The 19052-nt window shown below is 62.0% G+C and overlaps 3 protein-coding genes across 5 annotated transcripts in view; 1 reads left to right on the top strand and 2 right to left on the bottom strand.

Annotated features, from left to right (window-relative positions):
* Positions 1-709: 709 nt before the first annotated feature.
* Positions 710-8839, bottom strand: MST1R (macrophage stimulating 1 receptor). 2 transcript variants are annotated; one of them, XM_069027701.1, is made up of 21 exons: positions 8725-8839; positions 6995-8299; positions 5645-5833; positions 5439-5564; positions 5191-5361; positions 4825-4994; positions 4557-4734; positions 4326-4471; positions 4060-4221; positions 3823-3916; positions 3489-3719; positions 3262-3408; positions 3026-3185; positions 2851-2943; positions 2553-2774; positions 2392-2472; positions 2138-2319; positions 1957-2066; positions 1696-1861; positions 1486-1622; positions 710-1406 (listed from the first exon to the last, which is right to left on the bottom strand). In XM_069027701.1, the coding sequence occupies exons 2-21, from the start codon at positions 8210-8212 to the stop codon at positions 1145-1147; spliced, it is 4245 nt and encodes a 1414-aa protein (XP_068883802.1). In that variant the 5' UTR covers positions 8213-8299; positions 8725-8839; the 3' UTR covers positions 710-1144. The 2 variants fall into 2 exon arrangements, with proteins under 2 accessions (XP_068883802.1, XP_068883800.1); XM_069027699.1 differs by having other exon boundaries at positions 4060-4242.
* A 1316-nt stretch (positions 8840-10155) lies between these two features.
* Positions 10156-15402, bottom strand: MON1A (MON1 homolog A, secretory trafficking associated). The gene is made up of 6 exons (XM_069027702.1): positions 15248-15402; positions 13851-13992; positions 13159-13626; positions 12201-12966; positions 11958-12105; positions 10156-11502 (listed from the first exon to the last, which is right to left on the bottom strand). The coding sequence occupies exons 2-6, from the start codon at positions 13975-13977 to the stop codon at positions 11362-11364; spliced, it is 1650 nt and encodes a 549-aa protein (XP_068883803.1). The 5' UTR covers positions 13978-13992; positions 15248-15402; the 3' UTR covers positions 10156-11361.
* Positions 15403-15564: 162 nt separating this feature from the next.
* RBM6 (RNA binding motif protein 6) overlaps positions 15565-19052 on the top strand; it is a 57757-nt gene continuing 54269 nt past the window's right edge. For both annotated transcript variants that reach the window (XM_069027530.1, XM_069027531.1), the window contains exon 1: positions 15565-15648. The gene's annotated coding sequence lies outside the window, so the exon portion shown is untranslated. The remainder of the gene's footprint in view (positions 15649-19052) is intronic.

The following is a 19052-nucleotide window of genomic DNA, read 5'->3' on the forward strand; positions in this document are numbered from 1 at the left end:
TGGAGCAGTGTGGCCCTCTGGACCCTGTGCAGGCAGGCAGGGTGGGGAGCAGGAGGTGGGCTGGGTACCATCGTGTTCTCACTGTGATCCCATGTCCTGGGCACTGTGGTCCCACGGGCACCTCAATGGCAGGGACACTGTAATCCCATGCCCTGGGCTCCCTGACCCCATGGCTGGGCACCCATGACCCCAAGAGCATCCTGATCTGATGCCCGAGCACCTATCATCCCAGGAGCATTACAATCTCATGGGCACCGCAATCCCATGCCCCAGGCATCCATCATGCCATGATCCCAGGGGCACCATGGCCCATGGACTGCAGGGGCATCATCACCCCATGCCCAGGAGTGTGGTGCTCCCCACATGCCTTGTGCCCCACAGCCACCCTGGCCACAGGCTGGATGTGGCTGGGAGGAGGACTTTTAGGAAAAACCTCCCTGACATGTCAAGGTGAGAGGGCCATGGTGGGACACAGGGTGCAGAGTGGTTCCCCAGCATGGCAGGCACTGGGGCACGGTTCCAGGGTGGCCACAGCAGCACCACTGTGCAGGTGCCCTCCTGGCACAGCAATGGTGGGTGCCCCCTCATCAGTGCCTCCCACGAGGTGGGTGCCCTGGGAGTGGGTGGGAAGACACCTCACCCATGCAGGAGCACAGGGGTGCTGCCAACCTGGGGCATGGCCCCCTCAAAGACACAGCTCCAGCCAGGAAAATATACAAGTAGGTTTTAATGAGTGATTTGAGCAGCCAAGAGGCTGGAAACTCCGTGGGAGCCCTGGGAAGGCCAGGCCACCCCACAGCACCCACTGGGGCTGAACCTGGGGCCCCACAGCACCCATCCACTGTGGGACTGAACCCCAGACCCCAGAGCACAGACTCATCACTGTGGGGCTGAGCCCCACACTACCCAGCCAGAACAGGACTGAGCCCCCAGCATCCTGTGGTGTGGGACCAATCCTGGGGAGCAGCCAGCAGGGTCTGGGTGTGAGCCATGGGATAGCACTCCACGGCACCCAGCTGCCTCCCAGGACCCATCCCATAGGGAGGGTGCCCCATAGCATCCAGCTGCATGCTGTATCCCTCCTTGGGGGAGTGCTCTTATGGTATATGGGGGTCTGAGAGCCCCCATGGTGCAGAGAATCCCATCAGCACACAGAGGTGTCGTCATCCTCCTCTTCCTTCTCTTCTTCCTCATTATCTTTATCCTCATCCTCACTATCAGGCAGCTGCCCCGGGGGAGCAGGGGGAAAGGGGGGACCCCAGTCCAGGTTGATGTAGGTGACAGCCAGGTTGACATAGTGCTCACCGTCCAGCGTGGCCAGGACACGCTCCAGCTCACTCACCAGCCCAGTGAAGGACGGTCTGTCCTCGGGCGCCGGCGCCCAGCAGCTCAGCATCACCCCATACCTGCACCAACACCCCAGTCAGCGCTGGCAGCCCCCCGGGACAACCCCCTGCCACCCTGCCCACCCCTGGCTCCACTCACAGGGTGTCGGGGCAGTGGGAGGGCTGTGGCAGGCGTCTCCCCCGCAGCAGGTAGCGGGCCATGTCGTAGGGGTCCACCCCGGCGTATGGCGATGCCCCACGCGTCAGCAGCTCCCACATGAGCACCCCGAAGGACCACTGCCGAGCAGAGAGCTGCCGTGGGCACACAGGTAGGATGGGGAGGGGGGACGGGGAGGGGAGTCGTGCCTACCACATCAGACTTTGTGGTGAATTTTTGGGTCTGGAGGCTCTCCAGTGCCATCCACTTGACGGGCAGCTTGGCGTGGCGGTGCTGCTGGATGCTGTAGTAGTCCTTGCCAAACACGTCCCGTGCCAGCCCAAAGTCAGCCACCTTCACTGTCAGCGTCTCATCCAGCCTATGGGACACCAGGTTGAGGTGGGGACTCCTGGGCACCCCCAGACCCACCCAGTGATCCTGTGGCAGAGGTCTGGAGGGCCCAGCCACACTTACATGCAGTTCCTAGCTGCCAGGTCCCGATGCACAAACTTCTTCTGGGCCAGGTACTCCATACCCAGAGCCACCTGCAGCCCGAAGCCGATGAGCTCCTTCACTGTGGGGCTCTGTGAGGTGGGAGCAGTGAGCAAGGAGACCTTGGGACCCATCACCCCCCACCCTCCAGAGTACCCCCTACCCGCTCCTGGGTGCGGATGAACTGGCGCAGGTCCCCATGGCGCATGTAGGGCAGGACGACAAGGGGCAGCCCGTGGCGGGGCAGGCACACCCCCAGCAGCGAGAGCACCTGGGGGTGGTGGAAGCTCTTCATGAGGATGCCCTCGCGCAGGAACTCCTCCACTTCCTCCAGGTCCGTGATGCCTGCGGAGAGCTGAGCTGTGGGCATTCTGCTGCCGTGCCGTGGGAGCACCCATGGGAGGGCGAGCTACTCACGGTGCAGGGACTTGACAGCGCAGTGGAGGTCCCCCAGCAGCGGATCCGTGTAGGTGCCATGGTAGACGCTACCAAAGTGCCCTGCAGGGACAGGTGGCGCAAAGCTGGCACCACACACATTGGGCAGGTGATGCCATGGCCAAATCGGGGTGCAGAGTCACCTTTGCCGATGACCTGGTGGCGGTGAGTGACAAGCCGCTCTTCAGGGATGAGGATGTCCTTCACTTCCTCCAGCAGCTCCGGCCGCAGATCCTCCAGGCAGCAGGATGTGGCCCTGAGCAGGGGCATGGGGGATCCACCGCCTGCGGCACTGCCACTGGCACCGGCACTGATGACTCGCATGCGGGGCCCCACGGGGCCAGGAGTGCCTGCTGTGTTCAGCACTGCCGGGACAGGCAAAGGCGGGGTGAGGGCTGGCAGCACCCAGCACCCTGCCACCCACCAGTGACACCCACTTACCCAGCACCTCTCTGTAGTCGACGCCGGGACGCTGGGTGGTGACAGGGGGGTCGCTGCGGCCGGGCTGTGCCAGCAGCTCCAGGTTCTCCGTACCTGCAGGCAGCAGTGGGGTGGGCAGGGGTGGCGTGGCAGGGGTCTGGGGGTTATTACAGTGCCTGGTGAGCACGGCACTCACCCCGCCTCTTCCTCCAGCGCCAGCGGAACAGCACAGCAGCCAGGATGCAGCAGACCAGGAAGGTGATGCCAGTGCCCAGGGCCAGGCTGGCGGCAAGGTCCAGCGAGGTGGGGGGGGACAGCACCCAGCCCAGCGCCTCACAGGCTCCGTTCATACAGACCTGGAGGAGCAGGGGCTCAGCAGGGATGGGGTGGGGGGGACTGGGGAGGGTGGTTGCCCACCTGGGGGGTTCCTACCTCCACGGGGGCCCCAGTGGGGGGCAGGTGCAGCTCGCGGGGCAGGCGGCACGTCACCTCGTTCTTCAGGACATTGGGGTGGCAGTCCCGGCCCCCCACCGTCATGGTGATGTTCATGCAGGTGGCCACGGCATCCAGCCCCAATTGCTGCCCGGACAGAGCACTGTGAACTCGGGGATCGTGGCAGTGGGACCCCCTACTCTGGCTCACCCCACTGCCCCACGTACCTGCACCTTGATCTCATCATCGCCGGGCTTGAGGCGGAGGTACCTGCCCTCCTGCTTTTCAAAGGGGAAGACCTTGGGCCGGGAGTAGTAGCGGAGGCGGAACAGCCAGCGGCCATCGGCGCCGTCCAGCAGCACGCTCAGGTTCCCCAGCACCACCTCCACCTTGCTCTCGAAGGGGAAGGCTGGGCTGTGGCACAGCAGTCGCTCCGGTGCCAGCGGGTCCTCACACTCCTGTGGGCAGGGAGATGCTGAGCAGCGGCACGGAAGGGTGCCCAGGGGATTGGGGTGGGGTGGGCAGGGCCGGGGGGCGATGGCCTCACACCCCGGTGCTTACTGTGGCTTGGGTAATCACACCACTGGCTTCAAAGCGGATCTTGGCACGATACACAGAGTCCAGGTGGGTGCCGATAATGGTGAGCAGCGAGCCCCTACGGCGGGAAGGGATCAGGTTCCCTGGGGTGCACATGGTCCCCAGGGTGCCTGGAATTCCCAGCACATCATCCAGCCCAGCCAGGGCAGTGGGAGGCCAGGGCTGTCCCCTCACCCAGGGGAGGGGAGCCCACTCACTCACTCATAGCTGCAGCTGGGGACGATGGCGGATACAGTGGGGTCAGGGCGGTACTGGAAGGGCACGGGGGCCGGGAACTCCTCCCCGTCGATCCACAGGGCTACCCAGGCTGCACCCAGGCCACCAGCAGCGGGAGCCGTGCATTGGATTGTCCCATTGCCCTGCCTGGAGACATGGCAGCCGTGGCTGGGGGGACAGCAGGGGTTCCCTGTGGCCATCCCGTGCTGGGAACCCTGCTGTGCCATGCCGGGGGCAGGGCAGGGGCGTACCTGGGCTGCCCAGTCAGGGCACAGTTGGAGCCATTGACCATCACCTGCCAGCTGCTCCCCGCCGAGAGGTGGCTGCCGTGGAGTAAGAGGTGGGTGCCACCCCTCCGGGGGCCAAATGGGGGGTGCACGGCACTGACGTGGGGCTCCTGAGCAGAGATGGGGTCAGAGGGGTGGGTGAGTGAGCCAAACCCCCCTGACCCTGCCAGGGGCCCTGCCAGTGTGGAACCATACCACGAAGACGAAGCCGCCGAGGGTGGTGGAGCCGTAGACACGGAAGCCAAAGGGTCTCGTAGGTTCTGTCACAGTGAGCACCACATCAGCCGGGCCCCCCACTGCTGCCGGCTCCCTCGGCTCCAGCTCGCACACCAGCACATCCACGAACTCCTTGTGGCGGGAGGTGGGCAGGGGTCTGCAGGACAGTGAAGGGGGATCAGCCCCAGGCCGGGGGGCAGCCCCAGACCCCTCTCTGCTGCTGTTCCCTCCCGGCACCGCTGCACACCTGTAGCTCTCGCTCCCCTCCGGCAGCACGGTGCAGCCTCTCCGTCCCACTGCCACCTGGTAGGCACCGGGGGGGCTGTGGCTGGGATCAGGGTCCAAGCGGGAGCGGAACGTCATTCCACAGAGTGTCACCCGTGTCCGACCCCGCAGCGGGGCACTCCGGGGATGGAACTGTGGGAGAGGCACCTGTGTCACCCCAAGCCCCCAAAGTCCAGTGACGGTTGCAAGTCCAGAAATCCCCTTCTCTGAGGGACACAACACCCATCCCAGGAACGGGGTCCCACCACATGCCACCCCATTTGCCATGTCCCTCCCCATCCGAGAGCTTGGGAGGTGTGAGGAGCGGGGGGCGGCAGCGCAGACCTACGTCGGTGAGGACGGGTGGGCAGCTGTCCTGGACCCAGGGGCCGGCGCACTCGTGGCGGCGCCTGCACCCATCCCCACACCAGCCGCAGCCCATGAAGCGCTCGGCCCGCAGGCAGCGCTGGCACGTGGAGAAGTGGCGGCAGCCAGGGCCAGTGATGTTCAGGAGCCACACCTGGGGATGGAGAGTGGAGATGAGGGAGGCACGTGGAGCTCCATGCTCGCCCTATGCCCCTCAGACCCCCCACTCACCTTGGTGCCAGCAGTGAAGAACAGCGAGTGGCTTTCCAGCTCCATGGCACCTCGCACTGGCCCCGGCTCTCCCAGGGAGAAGTTGGACAAGGTCAGGAGGTGGGAGCTGGAGCGCTGGAGCACCATCTGCAGCAGGGCAGAGCAGGGGGCTGAGCAAACCCCCCAGCCTGCCAGGACCTGCCACCCCACCCGACCCCCCATCCCACCTGGAAAACACGTCCTTCTGCTGTGCCCAGGTGGGCCACAGTGACATTTCCCATGGCGGTGACGAAGATGGAGGTGAGGAGGACATCTGTCAGCTGCCCGTTGAACAGGTCCACTTTGTGGGAGGCAGCGGGGATGAGGGTGGGCTGATCCCAGCAGCTGGTGTTGACCACCGGTGCCGAGAGGTTTACCTGTGGCCAAACATGGGGTGGGTGACTTGAAGCTGGCCCTGGCACCCTGACTCCCACACCCTCACAGGTAGGCACCCGCTTGAGCTGCGAGATATTTTGGGGCAGCACCAGATTGCTTAAGTTCCCCTCCAGGCTGGGAAAATTCTGGGGAAAAAAACACATCGGCAGGCCCTCCCGCAGTCCCCATGTGGCATCAGATCCTGCCCTCCCCTCCCGCCCCATCTGGATATAGTTATTCGTGCTGGCACCACAGGATGCACATTCCAGCCCCAGTCCTCCCTGACCCCTGGAGCTAGGCAAGGGGCTGGGGTTGAAGAGGGACACCAGGAGCCATGGAGTCCCCACTGGACGCCCCCAGTGCACAGGGCTGGGGTCCCCTCTGGGTTTCCCCTGCTGCAGTGTGAGTCAGCAGCAGTGAGCTGTCTGCTCCGTGCAGGAAAAGGAGGGGATTTGGCTGCACCTTGCCCTGCGCCTGGCTGAGAACACCAAAACTCGTGTCATTTGCTGCAACGAGGGGGCCCTGCCGGGGTGCCCACCCATCTGCATCCTGGCCATGCCGGGGCTTGTACCTGGGACACGGTGTTCCTGCCCCGCGGCTGCGGCAGACGAGGAACCCCAGTGACTAATTGCACTTCCGCCTGCGGTTTATTTGCCCAGAGAAGGCGGTGGCCGGGCCTGGGGGACACGGCAGGAGCAGCTAGCACCTCACACACGCAGTCTACAAAGCACCCAGGCCCTGTGGCTTTCCCACCCCCCCACACATAAACAAGCTGGAGAGGGTGGCTGGGGTCCAGGGACAGTCACCACGGGGGGCCGGAGTCGAGGCTCCTGGGGAAGCCATAGCAGGAGAAGGATTGGCCCAATGTAGGACATGCGGCAGCGTGCCCGTGTGCCGGCGCATGTGCCAGTGAGGTGGGGGGCTCAACAGGATCCCCGCCCGCACCCGGCATCCTCGGGTGCATCAGCAGCCCCTGCAGTAGGTGGTGGGTGGCTGCTGGGCTGACTCACACCTGGGTGGTGATGCTGCTCTCCCCCTGCCCTACCCCACCCCACCATCCATCCCGCTCTACCAGTGTTTCCCAGCATCCTGAACCCACTTCCCCACATCCCAGCCAACCCCCAGGGTCGCCAGGCCGGTTCGGCACAGGGTGGAGCACTCACATTGTGTGGGCAGTACTCCAGCGGCTGGAAGAAACTGAGCCCCCGCAGCAGTGGCTGGTGCCCGGTGCCACAGCACTTCTCCATTCCCTCCTCCATGGCCTGATTGAGGAGACGGAGGGGGAAGGCGCAGACGGCTGAGTTCTGCCGTGGCACTCGGCTCTCTGGCTGGCTCTCAGCAAAGGCACCGAAGAGCACCGTGTCGGTGTTGTTGATGCCGAGGTCACGGGCCAGGCGTGCACCAGGGCGGGCAGCATGGGCTGCCTGCAGCACATTGTAGGCGATGTCCCTCTCAGCATCCCCCTCGCTGCTGCGTCGGCGCCGGCGCTTGGACTCAAAGCGGCAGTCGAGGACGAGCTCGCGGTAGCGGCGGAGGTCGCGCTCGTGGGTGCTGAGCCGTGCCAGGCGCGTGTGGTACACTGTTGATCCCGGCCGTTCCGGCTGCACCATCAGGAAGTAGACGTGGTCCCCATCGGCAAAGGAGTGCACGTAGTGGATGGTGTAGTTGTTGCGGTATTGAGGCAGCACCGTCAGCCACTGGAAGTCGTTTGAAAAGCCATCCAAGGTGCCCTTCAGCCGTCGGATGGACACTGACTGTGGGCTGTACTGTGCTGCCACACTGCTGTTGATGGTGGAGCCAAGGTAGAAGAAGGAGGCGTAGGAGGTGGCCACCACAGTGGCACTGGTCCCCAGTGGGCTGACCACACAGTCAGGGCAGAATGCAGGGCTGTTGCCCATGGCTGAGTACAGGCAGCGCGTGGCTGTGATGGCCACCTTACCGTCCTGCACCTCCAGCTGGTGCTGATAGCACAGTCCATGCTGTGCCGTGCCACAGCTGTACAGCCACGGCTCCAGCGGGTCCAGCAGCAACAGGACATTGTCTGTGTCCTCAGGGCCATCTGTGGTGGCTGGGCACAGGTGACAGATCTCACACTTGGCACTGCCCACTGGGCCAGTGATAAGAACGGAGAGCAGGTGCAGCTTGGGGCTGACCAACAGGATGCGGTTGCGGACGGCCACAAAGACAGTGACCGGGCTGTTGGAGTCGGTGAAGACAGCAACATTCTGGATGGGGCTGCCAGCATCGAGGCTGGGCAGTGTGTAGGGGATGGAGAAGTTCCTGGTGGAGCTGTAAGGGATGCGGGGGCACTGCCAGGCGCTGGCACCCAGCGGGGCCAGGGCAAGCAGCAGACAGAGGCACACACAGCACAACAGGCCCATGCTGTGCAGTGCCACTGGTGTAGGGTTATCGATGATGCTCAGCACCCAGCAGGCTCAGAACATATGGAGGATGGGCCACCATTGCATCTGCCAAAATAAAAAAGGAAGGGTTTTACCCACTTCTTTTAGGTGAGGACCCTGGGGACAGTCACAGCCGGGTGTCAGCTGGGGGTGCCAGGGTTCCCAGGGGCCAAGTGATGATGGCACTGCCGAGGGAGGATCAGTCACACCAAACCTCTTCCGAAATACCATGAGTAGGAGGTGATGCCAAGCTGCCTGTGGCAGAAGGACAAATCCTGCCTTCTGCCACCTACAGACGCTGCCTGTCACCCTGGGGCATCTCTGCCCTGCAATGACCCCTTCCGGGGACTGGGATAGGGACCCTGCCAGCCCCCGGGACAGCAACGGGGACTGGGGATCCCTGAGGGACTAGGACATGGCCCCGGCCAGCCTTCCCGGACTTGGACCCCGAACTACCCCCGGCCTTCATCCCCGACCCCGCCGCAGCTCACCGGGTCCGGGGTCTCCACTGGGTCCGGCTGCCCGCCCCCATCCGTCCAGTCCGGTCCGGTCTGGTCCGATCCGAGCGGTGTCGGGGCGCTCACCTGGGCGCTGCCGTGCCGTGCCGTGCCGTGCCGTGCCGTGCCGTGCCGTGCCCGGACAGGGCAGGGCGGAGCGGAGCGGGGCCGGGACGGAGCGGGCGAGGCGGGACGGGACAGGGCGGAACGGGGTGGGCGGGTCCTGCCCCGCGCCGCCCGGGGCTCCCCGAGGGCCGGCACCGCCCCACGCAGCCCGGGGGGACGGGGGTGCTCGGGGGAACACGGAGATCGGGGTACCCGGAGGGTCGCTGGGCACCCTCGGGGGACAGGCACGGCTGGGCACGGCGCCCAAGAGGCGCACGGGTGGGAGTCGGGGCCGCTGATCGGGACACGGATGCAGGGCTGGCACAGTGCCTCGGGTGCCCGCTGCAGGTCCGGATGGCCGTCGGGGGATCCCCGTGGCTGGGAGGTGGCTGCCAACAGCATCCCTGGGTGCGAATGGGGTCCTGCATGTTGGTACCCCTTGGCCCCTCTGCCGCAGCCCCTGGCCCCGCTGCCATAGGGGCGGCTGACACCCCGACACATGGAATCGGAATTGCCGCTTCCCCAAAGTTCCCGCGCTGGCACCGCGTTTGCTGCTCGCTTCCAGGCCTACAGGGGTGCGGCAGGCTCAGCACAGGCTCAGCACAGGCTCAGCACGGAGTTCCCAGCTGGGAGAAAAGAGCAGAGCTGGGGCAGCCACAGCTTTGTGAGGGCAGCTGTGAGGGTTATTTCTGTTGTGCCCGTTGTGTGTCTCATGTCCCTTTCCTCCCCGGCTGCCCGCAGTGGCAGGAGGTACCAGCACCTCTGGACTGCTGTTCGTAGGGATGCGGGAAGATCCTTTACATCCCGATCCATACATGGATTTGCCCTCCAAGTGCCCTGCTGCCCTCGGACGCTGGGGCCGTGGATCCCAGCTTTGCACATGGACTTTTCCTCCAGGTGAGCAGGGCACTGGGGACTTTGGTCCCAGGAGAGGCTGAGCCTGCCGAAAATGCCCTGCGCCTGCCGCCTAGCCAGCCCCGGCCCTCCCAAGCTCCCGCCCCGTGTTGTGCAAGGCCCGGCAGTTCCGCTGGCCCCGGGCCTTACCCAACAGCCCCTTCCTCCGGCTGCGTCTCTGCTCGGTTTCGACATGAGCTGGCCGTGGCCAGCTCAGCCCGGGGATTTTGCCGCTCCCAGTCTTCAGCCAGCGCCTCCTCCTGCCAGCACAACCCCGGCGGCCTCGCATCACTCCCTGGCAGCTTTCCTGGCTCCCAGCGGATTCCCGGGGCTGGACTGCACTGTACGGAGACTTGGAACAAACTTCCCCTCCAGCCTGGTCATCCCCCCACTCCAGTGGACATACAGGAATGCGACAAGACTGAATTTAGGGTCCAGATAATGTTTATGAGCAAAGACAAGCGATTACACTCTGGCAGGAGCATAAATACAGGAGCAGATCCCTGTGCTAGCCCTGCCGGATCCTTCCCAGCTCCCTGTGTGCCGGGGTGCCACCCTGATGGCTCTGCCCCTCCTCCAACACCTATTCCAGCACTACTCAGACAGCCCCAAAACATGAAGGTGGGCTGTTCACGGGTGTTTAGCCCCACACCAGCGCCTGGGGTGGTCAGGGAGGTGCAGAAAGCTCAGTGTAGCTGGCTTGAGGGGCTGGGTTTGGGGGACAGGTGCTCCCATGCCAAAGGGAAAATCCTCCATGGGCTGGGGAGCACCACGGCCTTACACCAGGGGCATCTCCAAGGAGATGTGCTTGAGCTGCCCCTTTAGGGTCCACTACCCACAGCTAGAACCATGAGCCCACAAGCACCCTGGTGAACACCTCGGCACCTTGGCTCTCTGGGGCTGCTCTGTGTCCCTGTAGTGAGGTGAGCAGGACCCTGCTGTCCCAGCTGGGGCAGGCTGACCCATCCTGCCTGCCAGCATCCCCAGGGACAGACATCCTTTTCACAGCCACAGTGGGAAGGGTCCAGGCTCATACAGATGCCAAGGGGGCAAACCTGCTCTGGGACTGCAGAGGCTCCCCGGCACTTGGGGGGTCCAGCTTCCCCAGGGCAGGGACAGGAGCAGCATGTGCCCCAGGCCAGCCCTGTCCCCTGCCTGGGCGGTGTCACCCGCCATCTGCGGGCACAGCAACATAGGGGTCCCCTCAGTGCTGCCACATCTCCCCTGGGGACCCCCACCCTTCGCACAGCCATAGGATGTCAGAGAAGGGAGGTACCAGGCACAGGGAGCAGGACCGAAGGGCTCTGCTCCCCTCCAGTAACCTGGGCTACTGGCACCCCCACTCCAGGACCCCCACAACAAGGGATGGAGCTGGGGACTGCAGAGGAAGAGAATCCCCCCCAGCTGGGGCACTGCCTGCAGCTGAGAGAAAGTCCTGCTCATCCCCTTCCCTTTCCCTGTGCACCCCATTTCTAACACCCAGGTTGGACAGTCCCACGGGTGGGGTTTCCCTGTGCTCTGGGGTCCCTCCACGCCCTCTCCCCTGGACACATGGCCCAAGAATCCCTGGGAATGGGCTCCCCAGCACAGTGGGGGCTCTCCCAGCTGGCTCCATGCTCTGGGTGATGCCCATCAGTATGTCTGGGGTGTGAGGATGAAGAGTCGGTCTTCCTCCTTGCGGATCCACTTCATGAGCTTGTTGACAGCATTGATGGCGCCGGCCTTGGTCCCCAGGGGACTGTAACATACGTAGAGCTCAAAGGCATTGGTTACCTGTGAGAAGGAACAGGACACATGCTGGCAACAGGACTGTGCCCCACTTGGGGCTGGCACTCCATCTTCCCCCCATGGGCTACCAGGAATGGGCACAGGGACTCCAGTGCAGGGACATGAAGTGGCAGTGGGGTACCCTAAATGGGTGGCATCTGGTTTGCTCAGAAGTGGGAGAACCAAACCCTGGGGTTTTCCCCCAGAGTGGGTTTTCTCCACAGCGCTGAGTTCACGACAGCACAAGGCACAGCCCTTGGTGCTGGAATTCACCAGCTCCCACTGCTACCCCTGCCTGTCCCTCCCTCACACAGGGGGAGGCTCACCCCCCAAAGGATCATGCACAGGCTGGGTCCTCCCCTGAGGACCACGGAGCTGGTGCTGTGTAGCGTCACCACCCTCTTTCCCCACCACACAGGACCAGAGAAGACAGGCTCACCAAACCCCACCAACGGCCTTACCCACGCCAAGAGGTTCTCGCGGGGGCCTGTGAAGTAGATGTTCTTCAGGGGCCGTGAAGAGTTGTGGGCCCGACTGTGCAGGTACTGGTAAAGCCCCAAAAGCCTCTCCTTCTCCTCCTCCTGCACGTAGGGAGCCTCAATCTCGGGGCTGCAGGAACACAGCACCCCGTTAAACCCCTGGAGAAGGGGCTTGGCCCATACCACATGCCACGGCCTTGGCCCAGTGGTTCCCTGGGGCCTCACCTGGTGAAGAGCCCGGAGCTCTTGGACTTGTAGATGAAGTGCCGGAGGTCGGGGATGCCCACCTGGGCGACGCTGTAGAAGGGCGTGCGCAGGGCCTCCTGCAGAGCGTGGTGCACCCCCCGCCGCCGCAGGCGCTCCTGGAAGCGCCGTTTGCAGTCAGACACGGTGAAGAAGTCCTCACGGTCAGTGGAGACCAGCAGCAGGCACAGGTCCATCTCCTGCTCCAGGTAGGAGATGTGGGCGTGGAAGAAACCGCTGGAGTTGAACTTAGGGAGGCAAATGGGAGTCCAGGCTTCACCCTCCCGGAAGGAGGAAGAAGAACTGATGAGGTTGAAGAGCAGATGGAGGTCAATGGGGTGAAGGAACTGATCCTTCTTCCTCACGAGAGACACCAGCTGGTTCCCAGAGAGCAGAATGGAGAAGACCAGGCTCTTGGCCTTGGCCTGCTGCAGGCTGCTGCTGACAGCGTCCCGGACACTGGCGGCCAGGGGCAGGCAGCGCACGGCGCCCATCAGGAAGCTGGGGTCGTGGGCCATGAGGTCCAGCAGGTTGTCGGTGATGCGCTCGGAGCCAGCCAGGAGCCGGCGCAGGTCATAGTTCTGCTTCTGCTGGAAGATGTGGTTGAGCTGGGTCCAGGTGAGCAGGCTCAGGATCTGGTAGTAGATGTAAAGCAGCTCGTGGGCAATCTCCTGCTCCGACTGCCGGGTGCGTGCCACTGCCACCAGCACCAGCGGGCTCCTCCGCACGAAGACCACCTTGTAGCCATCTGCTTGGGGGGGAGTCCCCGGGGGGCCGGGGACAGACCTGTGAGCCTGGCTCCCCAGGGCTACAGCCAGGCTGCAGCCTCTCCCCCCAGCAACCTATCTGCCCCTGGGGACAGCTAACATCGCCCATGGTGGCAGGTGCATGGATGGGCAGGCTGTAACTCCCCCCATCCCACTCCCCCCCAGGGCAGTACCTGCATGGATGGACCGGATGGCGTTTTTCTCAGCCTCCAGGAAGGACACCAGGGCCATCATGACGCCCATGGTGCTGGACAGGGCCTCCTCAGAGCCGTAGCGGGAGTACACGGGCTTGCCCGCCTCGCTCAGCACGAAGACGTGCTTCCGGTGCATGCGCCAGGCGTCCATGGTCATGTCCTCCTCCTCCTTCCCCGACAGCACCGAGTTGCGGCGGGTGGTCTGCGGGGACGGCTCCAGCTTCCCCTCCTTGCCTGGCCTCATCTCCTCCTCCAGGTCGAGGGCCATGCCCGTGAGCTGTGTGCTCAGCTCGCTGAAGTCCTTGCTGATCTGCTCCATGCTGCTCTGCTCAGCCGGCTCCCCCCGCCTCCTCTCCGGGCTCCGCGCTGCAGCCGCCCCGTCCTCGGGACTGGTCAGGTCCTCGTAGGAGCGAGTGTGCACGAACATGGCTCCCTCCTGGCCCGCCCCTGGGAACAACGGGCCATGCAGCATCTGTCCACGTGTCCCCCATGCTGGCGGAAGGATGCAAAGGGGACCTGCCTCCTCTCCCCATCCCACAGCACCCCATGGGTGCAAGTCCTGCTGGTGGGGAGTCATCAGTGGGCCCATCTCCCCCTGCCCACAGGGTTGTGGAGGTCCCACCCCGCATGAGGAGCTGCTCTTCTCCCCCTTGGTTAGCTGTGCTCCATACCTGGCTCTGTGCCCTGCGCCAGCCCTGGCGTGGGGCTCTCGGACCGCTCCGCGTGCTGCCCATCTCCTGGCGCCAGGGACCCATTGGGCACTTCCCAGCTTTTCTTCTTGTGGACATCTGCAGCCATTCCTCGGGGCAGGACCTGCGTGTGACCCACAGTGTCACCCCTGCGTCCCCTCACTTTCAAAGTGGGCCCTGAAATGCTCTGCTCTCCAGCGGGGCCAGGCCAGCACCCGCAGCCCAATCCCGCTGGCTCAGCAGGCAGCACCGAGCCCTGGTGAGACGTCAGGAAAGCCGCTCTAATCCAGCAGGATTTCCTCTCTCACGCAGCCCCAGCTCTTTCCAGTCCCCTGGCCCCGGCACTTTTCATCCAGGCTTGGCCCCGATTTCCCCCGTGAAAGCTGCTCAGACTCCCTGTGCCACGTCCCAGCAGCAAAAGGGGGAAGGGACACGGCCCTGGATGGGGCTTGTCCCACACACCTGAGATCCCAGAGGCCTCGTGTTTGCAAAGGGAGGGGTTTATTGCCCTCCTTTGCCTGGGTTAGGTGGCTGCCATGGGACGAGGCTGGTGACACTCCTCCTGAGCTGGCACAGATGGCATCACCCCGGGAGCTGGCTGCCCTCTCCAGCAGAGGCCATGCCTCCAGCCTGCTCCTTCCTCCCTTCCCTGGGGGAAAACCAGCCCAAAAGAGAGCACAAGCAAAAACAACAGGAGGCTGGCTAGGAGCCTGTGCCTCTGAACCCAGTTGCTAGGGAAGCTCACGGGGCCCGGGCTCTGCCCCATGCCCTGGGACACCTTCTGCTCCCAAACCCAATCCCAACTAACACCGCATCTGGGGGAGCCAGATCTGCCCCCCCAAAGTCCTGTGACAGCCCTGAAGAGTACCAGGCAGTGGATCAGGGCCCTGTCCTTACCTGGGGGAGCTCACAGAGCCCTCCCCAAACCTGTGACAGCTCTGGAGGGTGTTGGGGAACTGCTCAAAGCTCCGTCCTCCCCTGGGGGAGTCAGATCCTCCCCCTGCAAAATCCTGTGACAGCTCTGGAGAGTACTGGGGAACAGATAAGGGCTCTGTCCTCATCTGGGGGAGCCTGTGACAGCCCTAGACAGTGCCGGGGAGCTGACTGGGATGCAGTCCTCAGCTGGGTGAACCAGACACCCACTAAAATCCTGTGACAGCCCTGGAGGGTGCCGGGGAGTGGATCAGGGCCCCGTCCTCACCTTTCCTCCCCACCCTGCTGACCTTTCCGTAGGCGAGGCTCACCCCAGGACCCCCACCCCGGTCCAGCACGGACCCACCCGGACCCTTCCCCCTTCAGCGCTGAGGTGTCACCGCTCCTGCAGCCCCGACGCGACCCAGGCCCGGGACCCCCACTAAGGACAACGCGCAGGGACCCACCTCCGCGGCTTCTCCCGGGGCCGCCCTGCAGCCCTCTGGGGACGGCCTAGGCGGGTCGGAAGAGGGCTCGGAGCCGGCGGCGGGCGGTCACCTCCCGCCCTACCCCCGGTCCCGGCCCCGACCGAGGCGACACCCCCGCCATCGCGGCGACCCGCCGCGGGGCATCATGGGAGTTGTAGGCGGTGCGCTCCAGGAGGAAATCATGGGAGTTGTAGTCTGTGAGCCTCGATACCACGACCGAGAGGGGGTGGCAGGGACGGGGCGATAGAGACTACAATTCCCAACACCCCCTGCGTGCCCCCGAGGAGGAGGGAGCCGGAAGTTCCGGGTTCTCGCCGTGGCGGCTCTGGGGCCTGTGCGAGGCGGGAGCGGCGGAGCAGGAGGAGGAAGAGGAGGAGGAGGTGATGAGGGTCTCCCGGGAGATAAAGGGGGTCATTTGGGATAAAGGGCATCTCGCTCAGTGGAGTGGGAGGGGCGAGGAGTGTTCTGAGGGGCTCCGGGGGTGGGCTTGTCCGGGGTGAGGAGGGGAGGCTGCGGAGTCCATGAGGATGGGGGGGTGTCTGTTTTGGGGTCACCCGTGGTGCGGGAATAGAGTGAGGCTGCGGTCGGCCCCGCTGCGGGACGTGAGGCAGCAGGTCCTGGTGCTGTGGGCCCTCAGCTGCGTGCTGTGGGCTCGGTGTCTTCATCAGGACCCCACGCCCCAGTGGGATGTGGGTTGTGCGGTTGGGAAGCTCGGCCCTTGGATCAGGATACGATATCCCACATGGGATATGCTACGTGTATCATTGTCAGCAGTTGTGGTGTTTACTGGGTATCTCAATGTTGTTCTGAGGCCCTGATCAAGATTAGGGCCTTTTTTGCACCAGGTCATGTGTGCGTCCATCTCGAAATGCTTGTGGTTGTAAAAGGGATGGACCAAAGTGAGCTGGATTCATGGTGGGATGCAGAGGGATCTGATGGGAGCTGTGTGTTAGCGGATGTAATCCCAGGTGATGGGCTAAATGGGATTTTGGGCTGTAAGTAAAGGCTTAGGTGGAGGCAGGATGTGGTCTGGCTCTGGTGGAGGCCAGGTAAGGCAGTGCTCAGGAACGGCTGGGAGTGATGACAGTGACCTCCCGTGCTCTGCTTTTTAAAACAATTGGTGCCACAAGAGGCTGGTGTTGCTGCTGCTGTGTGGTGTTACTTTCAGAAATGCTGCTGAAGGTGGAATCCACTTTCCTATCCCAGCAGGGTGTTGATGGTGTGACTCTTTCCCAACACTCCCTGCTTGGGAATGCACCTGTGAAGTCCTTTGAGACAAGCAAGGTCAGGACAGTAATGGGGTGGGGTGTGTGTTAGAAATTCACCTAATTGTCTCTAATACATGTGTTTAGAAGCATCATACAGATGAAAAGCACACACATCCCCTTTTTTTAAATTAAAATCCTCCAGCCTGATACCCATGAGAGCCAAAATGGTTCCCTCTCCCTTCACTTTCACATGCCAGTGACATGCTTTTGATATTTCTTCTGAATTAGGCATCTCCAACTTTTACACTGGATATAATTGGCTTTCTTGGCTACTTGCAGTTACTGTAGCTTGGGGAAGTGTTTTCTCTTGTATGTCCTGCAGTACTTGAGTTTCACAGAGGCCTTTTTCTTTCTTCAGCCTTACAAAAACTTAACTGGGTACAGAAAGTTGTTCCACAGCAAACTGCTTCCTCTGTTCTCATGTGTAGTTCTGTGTTTGATTTCCTTGTGCTCTATAAATACCAAGTCTTGGCAAAATCTGTTTGGAGAGAAGCTGTGAATATCAGAGTATTTTTCTGAAAATAGCACCCAGTCTGTCACCAATTACCCTTCTCTCCCCCATATTTGGAAAAAAAGGTGTGAAGTTGGGTGTAAATTGGTGAGGAGATGCTCAAGGGCTGTGCTGGCATTTCCCACTCTGCCCCTTGACAGATGTCTTTATTTAGTCCTGAAGAAGACCAGTTGCTTAGTCTGGCTCAGCTGCACAATTCCCATGATTAAAGCCATTATTTTACCATAGCAGGATATAAATTGGAATGAGAGATCCAAGAATTTGCTGTCAGGCTTGGCACGTGCAGTTTGGGAAGTTGAGCTTGGCACGTGCAGTTTGGGAAGTTGAGTCAGGAGCCTCCCCAGAGCTGTCTGGGGAAGCACTGGGGAGGACAGAGGCATGGTCCTGAGGAAGTCCTTGGGTGTAATTGCCAGCATTTGGAGCATTTGGAGCTCCACCAGTCTCTCCTGGGAGGACTGTGTGACGAGCAGTTGTTGGAGGAACTGAAACCACAACAGAGCTTCCCCTAGTTGTGCCTTCTGTATCCTCAGTGGAGCTGAGGTTTTGCCACCAGGAAGCAGAGCCAGCTGGGATAGGAGTAGGGAAAGATGATGCGTATCTGCCCTCCAGAATGTTCAGGGTGATTGTAACAGCTCATTATTGTCCTAAAGAGCTGTCAGTCCGCGCTCTGCGAGTGACTGGACCGTTTCCATCTCCTCAAACACTTGGTTGTGACCAGAGTATGACAAAACTAATGGATGCACAGTTCCAAGCACGCAGGAGGATTTTTGCCATGATTTGCTGTTGGCCTGGGGTGTCTTTGGCAAACTGCCTCACTCACACTGACCTGTCTCCCAGCATTTACCTGTGAGGTGGGAGCTGAGCTGGCAGGTACCTGCCTGTGGCAGAAGGGTGAATCCTCATGGTGTCTCATCACGGTGTGCTTTTTTTGGAGCAGTTGTAGCAGAGTGTACCTTCAGGAGATCTTGGCGTCAGTGGAAGCCAGGCTAAGACCCTTCTGTCCCTGTCCTGCAGTTTGCTGTCACCTTGGTTTGTGGGGTTGTGTGGTAAAGAGTATCACTGAAGTGACCTGGTTTAAATATAACTCCCTTCTGAGGGTCATCTGTGGTGCAGACCCAGAAAAGCACAAGCTGGCACAACTTACACCTGGTGCTTTGCCAGAGGCAGAGGCAGGGAGCAAATCAGGCTGAGTGGGGGCTGTCGGAGCCAGTGTTGCTTCCTGTGTCATTGAACCATGACCTCACGCTCTCGGAAGTTGCGCGTGGCTCAGTGGATCTGCGCCGGGCCTGGTAGCTGTCCAGTGGTATTTTTTTCCCTGTTTGATAATTTGAATATTATGTCTAAACAGTTCCCAGCTGGCAAGGGATTTTATTTTGGTGTTGGTAAGGTTGTTGATTTAAGGAGAGCTGGAGTGGGGGAGGGAAATCAAAAAGGGAAGAGCAAGAAATGCCAGGTCTGCAGGCTGCAAAAGATCACGGATGAAAGGACTGGCTGACAGCAGGAACCATCTCCCTTTGTCTGCCCTCGCTGTGAAGGGGGTGTGATCTTGGTTCTCTTAGATTCACCTTCCAGAAAGATGGAGGAAATCCTTGGGACCAGGGCGGTTATTTATCAAGAGCCATGTAAAATGTGAGCAGACTGGTACTCTCGGGCTTGAGTGGCCAAGTGAATGAACCTGTTTGGTTTGGAAGTGACATTGGAGTGGATGGATTAGCAGTGGTTGCACAGGTTGCCTTCCTCAGCTTCTACATACTTGGTTTCTGAGTCTGCCAGAACCTGCTGTCCCTGGCTCCCACCTGAGCCTTCCCTGGCAGGCGGTGGACCCTGGCAAGAGCATGGACTCTCTCTTGGCACAGCCGCTCCCTCAGCTCCTTGGCACAGACAGCTGCCAGGAGCAGCATCCAGAATCGCTCCCTGGTGTGAGGTCGGTCATAACCTGCTCTGCCGACCTGCCTCCGGTATGGCAGTGCTGACCTTTGGAAGGGAGAACAAACAGGACTTTGTG

The sequence above is a fragment of the Aphelocoma coerulescens genome, chromosome 12, assembly GCF_041296385.1.
Source record: "Aphelocoma coerulescens isolate FSJ_1873_10779 chromosome 12, UR_Acoe_1.0, whole genome shotgun sequence".
In the NCBI taxonomy this organism is placed as follows: domain Eukaryota; kingdom Metazoa; phylum Chordata; class Aves; order Passeriformes; family Corvidae; genus Aphelocoma; species Aphelocoma coerulescens.